General features: G+C 34.3%; 2 protein-coding genes across 4 annotated transcripts; one reads left to right on the top strand and one right to left on the bottom strand.

The window, feature by feature from the left end:
• Window positions 1–768: 768 nt before the first annotated feature.
• rps24 (ribosomal protein S24) lies at window positions 769–4,343 on the bottom strand. Of its 3 annotated transcripts, XM_046838339.1 has the most exons (7): window positions 4,329–4,343; window positions 3,763–3,870; window positions 3,032–3,097; window positions 2,741–2,950; window positions 2,462–2,575; window positions 1,298–1,317; window positions 769–838 (listed from the first exon to the last, which is right to left on the bottom strand). In XM_046838339.1, exons 2-6 carry the CDS (start codon window positions 3,763–3,765, stop codon window positions 1,312–1,314), a joined length of 399 nt encoding a protein of 132 aa, XP_046694295.1. In that variant the 5' UTR covers window positions 3,766–3,870; window positions 4,329–4,343; the 3' UTR covers window positions 769–838; window positions 1,298–1,311. The 3 variants fall into 3 exon arrangements, with proteins under 3 accessions (XP_046694295.1, XP_046694302.1, XP_046694307.1); XM_046838346.1 differs by lacking the exons at window positions 3,763–3,870; window positions 4,329–4,343 and adding an exon at window positions 3,673–3,695; XM_046838351.1 differs by lacking the exons at window positions 1,298–1,317; window positions 4,329–4,343 and having other exon boundaries at window positions 3,763–3,857.
• A 1,612-nt stretch (window positions 4,344–5,955) lies between these two features.
• On the top strand, window positions 5,956–14,882 carry LOC124396139 (microsomal triglyceride transfer protein large subunit-like). The gene is made up of 18 exons (XM_046865154.1): window positions 5,956–6,100; window positions 6,350–6,534; window positions 6,679–6,804; window positions 7,367–7,474; window positions 7,657–7,773; window positions 8,193–8,332; window positions 8,471–8,621; window positions 8,810–8,949; window positions 9,028–9,196; window positions 9,270–9,377; window positions 9,507–9,716; window positions 9,837–10,048; window positions 11,096–11,193; window positions 11,363–11,484; window positions 12,544–12,771; window positions 13,007–13,131; window positions 13,309–13,479; window positions 13,769–14,882. Exons 1-18 carry the CDS (start codon window positions 6,034–6,036, stop codon window positions 13,917–13,919), a joined length of 2,628 nt encoding a protein of 875 aa, XP_046721110.1. The 5' UTR covers window positions 5,956–6,033; the 3' UTR covers window positions 13,920–14,882.
• Window positions 14,883–14,971: the final 89 nt, after the last annotated feature.

Raw genomic sequence — 14,971 nt, 5'->3', positions numbered from 1 at the left:
TCCAGAAACCACCGATAATTAATTGGGATTTGTTCGAATCTACAATGTTACATCAAACAGCACCACCACCCTGCCGCTGTTGGGTTCATGCTTTGTCATGGTGCTGCCCCTGAACTCTAATCCCACCTAAATGCTGGAATAAAATAAAGACATCCACAGTGATCTAAAATACATGACAAATATACTGAAAACGCTCTTGAATGCACTGTACATTCATAAATAAATTTGACTAGTGAGCTTCTTAGACACACCATTAAGATAGAATGCATCTGAACCACGTTTAAACATTGCTTGTTGGTAAGGCTGATTTGCAATCATCTAATAGAAAGTGTAAAATCTAAACTTAAGCCACCACTTACTTGCCAAAGCATTTTAAACCCACAATTCATGATCATGAATCCTGAGTCTGAACCTGCTGTGAAAGCTATAAAAGCACTTTATCAAGCATGCTTTCACAAACTCATAATTCAATATTGGTTATGACTACTCATGCATGAGAAGGAGATTCTGCCAGGGATCTAATTTAAGAACATGAAAGCCTTATTTTCAGCCGATTGGGAGAATTAATGAGACAGCAAAAACTACGTGTGTGAGTGATGAGTTGGCAAAGATGTCCAATTGTAATCAGCTTTTCTGGATTCAATGTCCACTCTACATGAAGTTTAACACGAGCATACACGTTTTCATTTTTAAATGTTGATGGTACTGTTAAAATACCAGTCAGAATACAGTCAACAGTGAATAAAGTAAACAAGTCCACCACACAGCTCCTTTTAGAAATTTATTTGCAGACAATATACAAGAACATTCAGGATGATGGTCTTCCCTGAAGGTCTCACTGTTGGAACAAAAGCAAGTGTACACATTAGAAAACATTTACTTTGAGGTAAAGACCTCGCGTTGTTTTACTTCGTCATCTACTGCTGCTTCTCTGTGCACTCTGAAGGCATTTTACTACAAATATCAAATGATAAAAGATGAGATGACTCCTTGAACCTGGTAGTCACACGTGAGCAAACATGCATTTCATCAGCTATTAGAGAAAAACGGGAGGTAACAATGTCATGCTGCTCTTAATTCATAGTTTAAGTCACAATTAATAGTGACAATCAGCAAATTGACCTTTTAAAATGGTCATAATTAGAATTAAACATCCAAGACGAACACACAGAACTGGCTTGTGCTGAGATTCCAATTAAAGGCAAAGTATTATAAGTTTAACATGCACAGCACTCCAACTAAATTAATAAGGTAAAAGTGGATATCAATCAGCACACCATGCTGATTTCCGCTCTACCTTGTCCTGACACCTCATTTCTGAAAACATCCAGGAGGAGCAAAATAAAAAGGGCATAAAATGTGGGAAAGAATGAGAGCCTTGTTCAATAAATGTGTGCAAAGAAATGCTTTGAATGGTTTTAAATTCTAAACTCCAAAACAAAGATTCCATATAATGACTTTTCAGGCTTAAGATTTACGCTCTTAACGGTTGTGCCATTTTTAAATGGTATTACTGGATCTGATTCATTTTTGGAAACTGTTAAAGGAGTATAAAATATTAAAGTACATTTCTGCAGGTTGGTTATGCAACTTGTCAAAGCCACCAGAGCCTTTCATTAGCACATCTGTACATCATAGATCTACTAAATACAGAACAGTGGTGGACAAAAGGTTTGCTGCACTTAAGTTCTACAGACATTAATACTTTACATTTATCACTTTCTAAGTCAATTAGACTCCCAAGAAACCAGACAAAGACATTTCTGTTTTCACCTTCAGTATCATGAAAATGAAGACAATTTGTCCACTACTGCATTTCTACTTCAGCTGATTTATTTAGTACAGTACCTTTAAAGGAATAGTACTTTCAAATAAGGTGAACTGTCCTAATTACCATCTTACAAAATGTAGCTGAACAAACAAGACATATGGTATCTGAAGTTTGTGCTGCACTGCAGCTCCTTATGGAAGCCCAGAGCGTCCAGTTTAGCATCACACTGCTATACTATCTCAGATGCAAACTTATTCTTTGGTGAAGATAAGCAGCTGCGTGATTTGGGACAAAGTGATAATTTCTAACAAAATATTAACTTCAGACAAAATACATCTTAATTGAGGAGTTACATTTCACATACGTTTCATTTCTGACACACTAGTCCTTTAATTTGAGTAGGAAGATGGTGATCATTGAAGGATGAGTAGCCTGCAATATTATGCACGCTACACGTCCTTTAGTTTTCTACGATAATAGGAAACACGTGAAGGGATCTCACACCAGTAAACCTCAAAGCATTTCACCTATTAGATTTACCTTCTACAGTCCAGATGAACAAGCGAGGAAAAAAAGATGACATTAAAACATGGAAAAAGGGTGAGAATTTAAACGCAAATACCAAAAATAATGACATGGACAAAGCCAAGGATGCATAATTGAAATTTTTTGCAAATAGATGAACAGTACCTTCTTGCCAGCAGCACCAACAGAGGCTTTCTTGGTGCCCCGTACTTTCTTCATCCTGTTCTTTCTTTCCTTGCGCTGTTTTCTGGAGGTCTTTTTCTTCTCATAGAGACCATGCTGAATTAGGAGGGAAAAAGAAAAGCACATTTTTATAAACAAACATTACTGAAATAGAAAGAAATTGCTTCGGAAACGCCACGATCGCTTATCTGTTTACGAGAACAAATGTATTAATACAGATCCATTTTAAACACAAAAAAACAAAAGGAACACAAGTCTCACTCTGGACAGTCTGTATTTGGGCTCATTCTTCTTGGCGTAGTCCAGCGAATCGTAGACCATGGCGAAACCTGTCGTCTTACCACCACCGAATTGAGTCTTGAAACCGAAAACGAACACAACATCAGGTGTGGTCTTGTACATTTTGGCAAGTTTCTCCCTGATTTCAGTCTTGGGGACTGTTGCTTTTCCAGGGTGCAGAACATCCAGAACCTGTGGGGAAAAAAATATGCACTTATAAAGCATCAATATGAGCAGTACAGATTAACCACCAGACTGTAACCTCTTAATTACCATCTGCTTCCTCTGAAGCAAGCGGTTCGTCATGAACTTCCGAGTCCTGAGTGTGACACTGTCGTTCTGAAAAAGAGGTGAAATGATTATTTGTGCATGAACACGTTTACAAGCAATTTCAGTCATACAATTACACCTAAACTTCCCCAATGACATCTGAGCTACACATCATTCGATTGGTTTCGAGTTCATTTCGATTCAAATTATGACCACAAGCATCACTTGCTATGAAACAATATTATCAACAACAAAAAAAAAAAAGTCCACCACATACAGGACCAACATTTATAACTAGCAAAGCCGACAGTGCTACTTATGAACAGGACCGACGAGGCATCAGAAACCACTTGGACGGCGAATTAGCTTAGCATTAAGCTACAACTAGCCGTTTCGTTTCCACACATCAGCCACAAACATTAAAAAAACAACAAAAGGCAATAAAACTAGGGTTTTATATATAAAGCCAAATTGTATAATTGTGTTTATTTGCCCATCCACAGTGTAACCTGAGCACGAGCCTGGACACTCGTTAAGAGCGCTGAACTACACAATCCTACAGAGAAGCACTTCGGATTACACTACAAAAATAACACTTAGATTCAGCTCAATATAGTCTTGAAATATTTAGAGGCCATATATACCATTTAATTATAAAACTTCGGTACGTTTGGTGCTTATGATTGCAAGGATTTTATTAGATTACATTCAGAATTTATTTCACGAAAACTCACCATCTTGGCGTCGGCTCGCACAGGGACGAGAAAAAGGAAGGAGGACCTGCAGGTGACCGGCGATATGCCTGATCGGATTGGTGGTTGGGTGTCCGTGTGACTGCCTGACTGTAAAAAAAAAAAAAAAAAATTGCGGAAGGGGGATAAGATTAATACTTCTTGTACTTAAATACATATATAAACCATTAATTGTTCACTGTACACATATTCTATTTAATAAACAAATTGATTTACATATAAATTATGAAAAATAAATGTATATATCTTATAGTCAAGTCAAATCAAGTTTATTTGTATAGCGCTTTTCACAACAGACATTGCCTCAAAGCAGCTTTACAGAAATCAACAGTTAAGATGAATGGTGTGCATGATGAGCAGCCGATGGCAAGCTCCCTGAGCACCCTGATGAGCAGCCGTGGCAACTGTGGCAAGGAAAAACTCCCTTAGATGTTATGAGGAAGAAACCTTGAGAGGAACCAGACTCAAAAGGGGCATCATTTGGGTGACATCAAGAGTGTGATCATAAATCTTTCAACAATACAGAACACTGGAGAGTGAGAACTAACATGAGCACTGGAGTAAAAGATTATAAGTGATGTTCTTTCTGCAGTCTTATACAGTCTTTATGGTTAGTAGCTCCTAGTTTTATGAGCTCAGCATTACAGTACATAATGGTAACGTACAACCTAACAATGACTTGAAGAATGTCCTGTGTGAATTTTATTATAATGTTAATATATTAAATGTTAATGTTTAAATATCTTACATTAAAATGTTAGGCTGTCCAACCCAGTTGAGGTTATCCCTCCTGTATTTCATTTGATTATTGTTATTTACTTTTTGCATACATGATAACCTAGGCCTCCTTTACACTCAGTCTGGGCCTTAATCATCAACCTTGTTATACAAATTACATTTTGTTGTGTATTTTATATATAAAGATAGTAATATATTGTTTTGATACTAATAAGTTATGCGTTTATCCTTTTAACAAAATTGCAGGCACAATAATGATCTATAACACATTAGCACAAGCTGGTGTTTCCAAGAAGAGAACAGGAACACAGTTAACATTATTAGCAATGCTACAGAGAAATCAGATTAATTTTAATACATTGTCAATCAGATTCAGTAGTATTGAAATGGTTCTACATTTTAATTGCTTCCTAAATACTGCCCTAAAGGAAGACAACAATGGTTTATGAATTAATCAAAAATAAGTCCCTAGAAAATGTTCAAACTCACAGCATACAATATTAGATTTTGTCAAATTGAAACAAATCAGTTCTTGGGTTTTATCTGTATGCACAGTTTGGTTCATGTCAAACACATTTTATAGTGTCATTGTGCCCTCTGTCACTATTCACCTTATCTCAGTTTTACCTACAGATAAGACTTTTGCTATGATAAATGTCAAAAGTTTCAATATTTGGATCTCTGCTAAAGCAAAGTTAAACTTTATCCTTTGGTTTATACTCCAGTTTCTGTAGAGTTTAGACACATGTTATACTTCCAGTAGTGTGACTTCAGTTTGATCAAAGGAGAGGTCAGAGAGACCTTTTTGAATGTTCTTTCTCTATTGGGGATTGTGCTTGACAAACTACATCATGTTCCCTCATGATTAAAAAAAGGGTTTGTTTGTTTTTTTCACATAAAGCAGCATAATGTATGGTGAAAGAAATTAATAAAATATTGATCCCCTTTATGTATATAATGTACATTCCCCTTTGGTACATAATATGTTAGTACCTAAAATAATTTTTTATAAGTTTAATAACTGAAAAATAATAAATCGAGTTATTGGATCTACTTAAAATGAATAAACAGCACTGAAATATATCATGACTAATAACAAACTGTAGCCAATTCACCTACCTAACTGGTTTTTGGAGGTGATAGGAAACTAGGGAATAAGGAGGACTGCAATATGAGAATAGAGAGAACATGAGAACCTTCACACAGATAATAACCTGATCTTAGGATGAACCCAAAGACCCTTGAGCTGTGATGTGGCATTATTATCCATTTCACCACGTAATACTAATGTAGCAGAAAAAAACACTAGGTTTTGTTGAGGTGCATGTTGACATCCGGATCATTATGGTTATTTAAGGCCCAGTACAAAAAAATATATCTCTGTCTTGTAGAAGATCAGTTTCTATATTGCATCATCTCCATTTTCATTGGTGAATGCATTTTTGTTGACACTGTTCTTTGTCAGACTGACCAAGCAAACCTGCACGAGTACGCTTGCTGCACCTGTCCAGAAAGATGAAGCCACTGGTTTATCCCACATTTTTCTACATTTTTCTTATTGGAATTAGGGACAGTCTGACAGGTAACACGATTTTATTCATTCAAATAAATTCTTATAAGGAATTTAATGCCCCAACATATATTTCACAATATTTATTATGTTCTCTTTGATTGATTACATTTGCATTTCTGATGCCTTATGTAAATACAGCTTTTACTAATCTTTATACAACTGTGCAATACTGATTTCTGTATTGCTAATTCAAGTAAAGCTTCCATAAGTTCTCAGTTTTCTGATTCGTTGTAAGAATAAGCAGTGCTGGTGTTTCAGTTGTGCTCAGAACAGGCCAGCACTTTGATTCGGGGGTCCTGTATGAGTATGAGTACAGCACGTCTTTGGCAGTAGCTCCCATCTCGGTCAGTTTTGAAGAAGTCCCTGCATTTACTATGCAGGCAATCATACACATCCATTCACTATGGAGGAACAGTCAGAAAGAGCAGCTTTTGCAATTACAAGTAAGTTGATATTAGAAAAAAAAGACTTAGAAGTTTTTAAGTATGTAATATTTAAAATTCCTAATATTGCATGTGTACATAAATTGTTTTTCACTTGCAATTGTATTATTAATTTTTAATGGTGTTTGCACATTTCTGCTGCAGATTAGAGATCTCAAACTTATTCCTAATTCAAGTGACTCCTCCAGCAAACCATTGGTTCTTGGTGACATGATGAGTGACGCTGAACATTTCAATAAACCATTTCTTGTGCATCTCCATTCAGGAAAGGTATATTTATTTTTTTAACAAGTGGTAAATGTTGAGCACAGAGCTGTGTTATGCAGTGTTGCTAAAAATAACCCCGCAGTCCACATTACTATTTTTGAATGAGACAAAGAAAAAAACTTCATAATGTAACAACTTCATTTTTAATAAAGAATAAGGAATGATGGAAGCTTGGTAAGACAGGTACTATGCATAAAAAAATACAAAATGGTCCTTACCATATTGAAATATTGAACTAACTATTATATGTGTTTAATGTAGAAATGTATAGTGTTCCCATAAATTCTTGGCTCTCAGAGTAGTATTTTGTTATGTATTGTAGGTATCTTGATTTTTTTTTTCCCACACAGGTTCAAAATGATCAACATGTAACATTGATTGTATTTATCTCTTTAATTCACCTCTTTCTGTTTCTCTGACATTTTTAAAACTAATTTGAACATCAGAATCCACATGTATTTACTACACAATCTATTATAAAAAAACATGACAATGTCCAACATATCATGCAATTACTTTGCTAAATAAAAAAAAATGTCCAGTAACACCTCTGGGATGTATTCAGATTAAAGGAGTTTTCGATGTTTCTTTGGACAACACAATCAGCTTAAATTTCAAAAAAGGATTAACGTCGCTGCTTCAAATTCAAGCTCAGTCTGGAGTCGTTATGGAAGTAAGATGAAATGTTTTTATATTTTTTTCTTTCATAACATTTGAATGTAATTTTTTTTACACATTTAGCACCAGTTACTCAGCAATTTACTATATGGTTATATTTTCACATTTTACTGAATGACAGGAGTATGCTATTTGGTTCATACAAATATTTTTGGCTTATGACTCATTTTATTTCAGGATGACGTAACAGGACAGTGTCAGGTCTCATACAGCATGTCAGGGGATGACATCATCAAAGTCAAACATCATGAAAACTGTGCAAATGGAATGGCTGATGGCATGTCAACTAACCAGGTATGAATATTACATATTCTGTAGTCATAAGAGGCCGAAACTGTCATTTGCATAATGCGTGAGGGATTCTTATACTGCAAAGTGCAATAATATGAACATACTGGCCAGAGAACCGAGCACACAGACCAAGGGTCATGTGAGCTTTCTGTCTGGGCAATCAGTAACGTAAAATCTCGAACCTCAAAAATAAATAACAGCTTTCTAGCTCACCTGCTCTCTTGACATGTTGCAAAGGTAACTGTTGACAGTTGAATACCACAGAACTGATATTGTTACTAACATGATATCACAATAATCTAATGAGCAGACGTGTACCCTAGTCCAAGGATGGCACTTAAAACTTTTAAGAATTCTTATTGATTAAACTATGTTATATTTGTCCTGTATATTGGTGTAACACAGCTCATATATTTGTGTAGCTCTTCAGGGTGAGTTCAGTTGGAAGTTCTGAAACTGTTTTCTCCATGGATCGCAGCCATATAAAATCAGTCATTTCAGAGGAATTACGCTCAATGTTTGTAGATGAACATCCTACAGTAGGAATCCACATTTCTTCAAGGTACACTGTCTATTGGTTTAATGTTTAAAAGTAAATTGCTTAATAAGTAATTGCCTTATATATAATTAGTATATTGCTATTCTTAGATTAAACCATCATTGTGTATAAGTGTGGCGAAATATGTACCATTGTCTTTAGGCAGTATTTGCATCTCTTATCAACACACTCTGGTCCTAATGAGGCACGGGGAGCGCTGCAGGACATGATCAGTTCTCTCAAGGCAGGCTATGTGAATCATACTATTTATGGAATACCTGTTGTCAAACGGCCTGCCTCCAACAGATATTTAGTAAGTTACAATGATTTCTCAAACCCAGCATACATTCTTGTTTTTATAGTCTCATGATCCTTAAACGTGTGGTTTAAGTAGGCCTTATTATGTAAGTGTGAGATAATAAATCTTGATTTATTTAAAGAAAACACCGATATTGTAAAAAGGCAAAAAAAAGTTAACTTTTTGTTGAAAATTTCTTTTAGGTTCCTAAAATCCTACATTATTTAAAAACAAAAGGTCAGTCAATGACAGCTAACACGTTTCTCCAGCTGTCAGAATCCCTGCGACGTCTGGAAATAGCTGAAATTAAAATGATTTTTAAAAAGGCTCATGCAAAATTTCTGTAAGTATAAAGTATTTAAAGTATATTATGCCTGCCCCTGTGCTATCAGAGTTGTTAATATATTTACATTTGTTTTAGTCCTATTCTGATAGATGCGGCTGCAGCAGCCTCAACACCCGCTTCACTGGAGGCTATTGTCTCTTTTATCAACACCACAAAACCAAAGACATCAAAACTGTTGGAGAAATTCTTTTATGCCTGTGCATTCTCCTCTCAGCCATCCACTCATTTAATTAATATCATCACAGTAAGTACATTTTTTTTTTACTCATGAGTAGGAACTTTTTACTTAATATATATATTTTTAATGTTTTTTTTAGCGCATCCTTACACACACATCCGCAGAATGGGAGACACATGAAATGGCTCTCATTGTTCTTGGAACAGTAATAAGGAAAATGTGTTCTGCAAACATGTGTCACCTTCAGGTAAAATATAAGCAAATGTTTTTTTTCAAATTATTTTTCTTACATATTAGGAAAGACACATAGCAGAGAATTCTATGTATAGAAGAAATGACTATGTTAAACTTTTGCATTTTGTATTTTACTTCCAAGGAAGTTGAACATGCTAAGAGACTGATTGTAAATGGGCTGAGTGCATCCACTGAAGAAAAAGAAATAAAGTCATACCTGTTAGCCCTAAAAAGTGCTTGTCTTCCAGAGACAGTGCCTGTCCTTCTCCAGTACATCAATCACTCCAAATCTTTGTCAAGTATTGTACTCTCAGCATTGCAGAGCTTTCCAATTCAATATATCACAGAAGAGGTAAGCAAATCTTTAAAGATTAAGCAAATTTTTAAAGACTAAATAGAAAAATAATTACCTTGACTTTTTACACAGCATAAAACTGCACAAGTGTTTATCTTATATATACTTCTATGTTAGGTTAAGGAACATGCCAGAGACATTTTTAACCAAAGAAAGAAGCCTTTTCCTGCTCATATACGTCTGGATGCTGCCCATCTCTTGCTTATTTATGATCCTCTGGATGTAGATGTCAGAGAGATAATTCTGAAAATTGCAGAAGAAAAGCCGGAGGTCTCCAAGTTTCTTACAACCAAAATTATGAGCATTTTGCAGTCAGATTCACCTGCTGGGTAAGATCTTTTGCCTTGAATATAAAAATATTTATGAAAACCTTTCGTTTTCTTTGAGGTTTTGCCTTAAGAGATTTTTTTTTTAAAACCTTGTGCTCATTTATACAGTATTTTTTGTACCACTACAGTGGTAGGATTATATATATACAAGTTGCACATTAAAATATATCCAAGTTTCATTTCCATAGTATTGCCCTTTGAGAAGATTTGCTAGCGCTAGCACTATTGCATTAAGATTCAAGTTTTTTTTTATTCGTCACAAACATAGTTATATGTCGGACACAACTTGCAGTGAAATGAAAAGTTGAAAAAAACAGAAAAATATTGAATCAATAGCACTAACGTTAGTCGCTAGACACATCCTGGTTAGCAGCTAACACTCCTGCGATGAATTATTATGAATTTACTTTTTATGTCCAGTTTCAAGAATTTCTCTTAAAAGGAGAAAATCCTGACAATTCCTCATGTAGAGGGAGTGAATGAATGAAGGCTGGAAGGAATGAAAACATATGTTAAAGTATGCTGAAAGAAGTAGAACATATAAGTATATCATATCTTTATAAAATTAAATATTAAATGTAAAACACACACAAACATCTGTATTAACCAAATGGGTCTAACAAATGTAAACTATTTAATTTTTTTTTTTTCCATTTCTTGAATTTTATTTAATCAATTTAATTTGTTTATTGCATTAATTTGATTTATTCTATTTTTATCAAATATTATTTCATATAATATTTAACCAAGCAGTCATTTTTATTTCAAAGTGTTTTATAAATGTTAACTGTCCAAATGTTGATCTAGAGGATCAATTGTTGAACAAATATTAATAATAATAAACTGTGTTAATAAAAAATGACAAGCAATTTTATGTTTTGCATTTCTTCCCCCTAATCGTACTGAACCACATATCTTGTGTACAATTACACCTCTTGTATAGGTACTTGAAAAAAACAGTAGTTGGGAAAAATAAATACTTCTAAAAATACTGTAAAAATATATGCTGCCTAATGTGTTCTATATTTTTCCCTGGTCTCTTTTCAGAAATGTCATTCGCAAAGTTTTGAAAGATCCAAAGCTGAATAATTATTTTCATTTTGCACGACTTGGTTGTTCTTCAACATACACAGGACTGATGACAGGTATTACACATTTCCATTCACTTCACAGATTCAAAATGTAGACTTTAACCACATTATAGATTCTATTTTAGTTGTCCAACCAAATTTATATAAAAAAATGTATAGTGAGTATGAATAAACTATGTAAAATAAGAGTATTTTTCATCTTACTATGTTTATTGCTCCACAGAGAATAAAAACATGGCTGCATCATATGACTTTGAATTTCTCTTCTCTGAGGCTGGAGTTCTAAAGCAAAGCAGGAGTCATTTCTATGCACAAACCAGAGGCAGAAGTTGGCCCTTACTGGAGGTAAGCATATGGAAATTAATTATTGCAATATAAACCAAAAAAAGCAGTGACAGAAATAGTTATATTCAGTTTGCATTGTTCAAAATGATATTTTCTGCATTTCACAAGCCTATAACTGATAGGCGTGCTCATCTGAACTAAAGGTACCACTTTAATTTCCATTTTTCTACATATACAGTACATACTAGTTCTTCAGAGATGGGATTAATCTACAGTGGGGGAAATAATTATTTTATCCCCTGCTGATTTAGCAAATTTACCACCATACAAAGAAATTAACAGTGTAGAATTTTAAGGTAGGTTTATGTTAACAGAGAGAGAGAGAAAGAATATAAGAAACATTAATTAATTAATATTATATATAAATTAATTTGTATTTGATTGAGTGAAATATGAATTTAATCCTGTATCTATTTTTGTTGTCCAACCAGCAAGAATTCTGACCAACACACACCCAATCCTACTCCTAATATCTATATTAATAATATTCACCACATGAATAAGGTCATGCACAGAATCTTGGATGAGAACCTCCTAACCTCGGCCAGAACACTGAAGATGGGTCGTGGTTGGGTCTTTCAGTATGACAATCACCCAAAACAAATGGCCAATTCCACAATCTGATGGTTTTTAGCCCATTCCAGCCTTGTGCAGGTCTTCAGTCTTGTCCCTGACATACTTTGACAGCTCTCTGGTCTTTCCCATTGTGGTGGAGAGGTTTGAATGGAAGAGGTTAATTTTGTGACAGGTTTCTTTTATACATATAACGAGTTGATATTAGGAGAAATTTCCTATGTGGACATGATTAATTTGTGGTCCATGGGACTTATTTCACTCGATCAAATACAAGTTAATTTATAACATTTATTTAATGTTTTTTTTTCTGGATTTATTTTTTTAATATTCTTTCTCTCTGTTAAAATAAACGTACCATAAAATTCTAGACTGTTAATTTCTTTGTAAGGGGTCAGCAGGGGATCAAATAATTATTTCCCCCACTGTACCACCAACTAAAAATTACAATACAAATAAAAGGTTTATATGTTTTGTATGCTTCAGGTTTCTTTAGAAACGAGTGGTTTTGATTCTCTCTTTGGGACTGGAGCAACTAAGGAAGCAGAAGAGGAAGAGCTAATGGCAGGAATGTCAGCCATGTTTGTGGGTGTGCAGATCCAACCCATTGTCTTCTTCCAGGGTTATGGAGACTTGATGAGCAAATACTTCTCAACAGGTGAAGGACCAATGAACATTATTTCTGGAAATATTCTGCTTCTCGATCACAGACAGGTAAACCTTTTTCTTTCTTTTTTTTTTTTTTTTACAGTTCATTGATAATAGATATTTTGTTCCATGATTGCTCCTATACTTTGAAAGAATGTAATAATAACACATTTCACAATAATGAGCTATAACATTTAAATCATATAATGATCACATTAAAGCATTTGCAAAAAAAAAAAAAAAAAAAAAAAAAATCTAAGGATAATTCTTGAAGCCTAACTGTGAATCTTATCTTTATCAGAGTTTAGTTCTCCAGTCTGGACTACAAGCTCAGGGTGTTTTTCATGGAGGTCTTTCTGTTGATGTCTCAGCTGATTTGGCCTTCAGCTTATTCACCCAGGAGTCAAAAACCTCTGTCAATAACAAGTATGTCAAATTCTATATTAATGAAGTGAAGTTAACGAGTGTGTGTATCACTTTGTCCCTTTTATTCTCTATGTCTTTTGTTAACATTGATAATGTCTTTACAAACCACAGATAAATCTTTCTTGAGGATTTTCTCAAAAGAAATAGTTTTTAAAGAATAATCCTCTTTTCTTTTAGGTTTTCACTAGTTGTCAGTGCCAGCGCAAAAGTGGATGCTCCACTCATGAGCACAAAGGCTGAGACTGTGGTGAAGATGGACCCTTCTGTCAGTCTTGTCACCACTGTTAGCTTCTATAACACACCTGTCCAATACTGCCTGCAGCTTATCAGAGAGCCTGTACTTTACAGGTAATAGAACATGGAAAATACTTAATTAAAATGATATTTTTTGAGACGTTGTATCAAAATTTCAATATGCAGTAATAATTATAATAATAATTCCTGTCATTATGCATTACATTATCCAATGAAAGGACTCCAACATCAAATTATCTAGATATTTTCACAAATGAATTTAGCCTAACATACAGTACGTGCCCAATATTAAAACTGTACAATATTTGGTATTTAAAATACAGAATACTGTTGATACTGTTATAGAGATAGCTAAACTTATATTTTCCGTTTTTCTTCTTAGAGAGAGACTGTCTACCAGAGTAAACATCAAAAACAGAAGAAAACATGTTCAGAAAAGCCAAAAAAAATGGACTGTTTCAGCAGAAGAAGCAGCACTCCACAGGGACAATTCAAAGATGTGTAAAAATGTACTTAATCCAAACTCCAAATAGAAATATCATACAAACTTGTCTTTATGATTATCTGCTTATAAAGAGCACTGAGTTTCTAATTCTTTGAGTATGACAGATGGACATACACAAGTGACTAAGGGGACATTCTAGGTGAATTCTAGTGTTATAATAAATGACACCCTGTACAATTTAGACAAGCGAGAAAAACAAATTCTTGAATTCTAGAACCAATAAACTTTACTTTTTGCTATACAATGCTGTAACTCTTACAGGTGGGTCAAACTTTATTAATTGTTTACTACAGTAAAGCAAAATTTATGAGATTTATACTTTAATTATGTAAAATAAAAAAATGAGTGTACTCTTGTTCATAAAATATTACCATTTACATTTTTTTTTAATTTACAGATAAAAAAAAATTAACATTTCAGAAGTCCTGTTAAAAAGAATTCCTCTACCTCAATATCTTGATTCAGTCAATAAGCCTGAGAAACCCAGTAAACACCATAATAAACACACAATATGAAGAATACTTATAATTGGTGTTGGCAGGTTCTTAAAATAGTGTAACAAGTCATTCACAGAAAACCCTGCATACAGTATATTTTGAAAATATATACTGTATATTCCCTGGCCACTTAATAGAAACACTTGTACATGTGCTCATTTGCATACAGATCCAAACATTCAATTCTAATGACACAGTGCAACACATAAAGCGATGTAGATGCAGGTCAAGCGCTTCAGATAATGTTCACATCAGAATCAGGAAAAATGCGATCATAGAGGTTTTGACTATATCATGGACATTAGTGCAAGACAGGCTGCATAGAGTATTTCAGAAACTGCTGTTCTCCTGGGATTTTCACACACAAATGTTTACATATAACAGTCTGAAAAAATGGACAGCTGAAGTTTGGAAAAACCACCTTGTTCTTTTCTAATTTTCAACTGTCCAGTATTGGTGAAGCTGTGCCCATTCTAGCTTCAGATTTCTCTTTTTGACAAAAGTGGAACCTTGTAATCTGCTGTTGTAAATCATTCATCTCCAGGTTTGCCAGGATGTGCAAATTAACCTGTTTGGCTTAGTT

This window comes from Silurus meridionalis, chromosome 2 (assembly GCF_014805685.1).
Source record: "Silurus meridionalis isolate SWU-2019-XX chromosome 2, ASM1480568v1, whole genome shotgun sequence".
NCBI classification, from domain to species: Eukaryota; Metazoa; Chordata; class Actinopteri; order Siluriformes; family Siluridae; genus Silurus; species Silurus meridionalis.
This window is presented reverse-complemented; position numbering and strand designations above follow the sequence as displayed.

What these genes read in the sequence shown, in the direction of transcription:
- rps24 (XM_046838339.1), bottom strand. An exon ending in TGCTTCAGAGGAAGCAGATG is followed by an intron (nt 2,951 to 3,031) that starts GTAATTAAGAGG and finishes TTTTCCCCACAG; the next exon opens with GTTCTGGATGTTCTGCACCC. An exon ending in CCAAATACAGACTGTCCAGA is followed by an intron (nt 2,576 to 2,740) that starts GTGAGACTTGTG and finishes CTCCTAATTCAG; the next exon opens with CATGGTCTCTATGAGAAGAA.
- LOC124396139 (XM_046865154.1), top strand. Translation starts at nt 6,034, where the DNA reads ATGAAGCCACTGGTTTATCCCACATTTTTCTACATTTTTCTTATTGGA. An exon ending in AAGGCTCATGCAAAATTTCT is followed by an intron (nt 8,950 to 9,027) that starts GTAAGTATAAAG and finishes CATTTGTTTTAG; the next exon opens with TCCTATTCTGATAGATGCGG. An exon ending in ATTTAATTAATATCATCACA is followed by an intron (nt 9,197 to 9,269) that starts GTAAGTACATTT and finishes TGTTTTTTTTAG; the next exon opens with CGCATCCTTACACACACATC.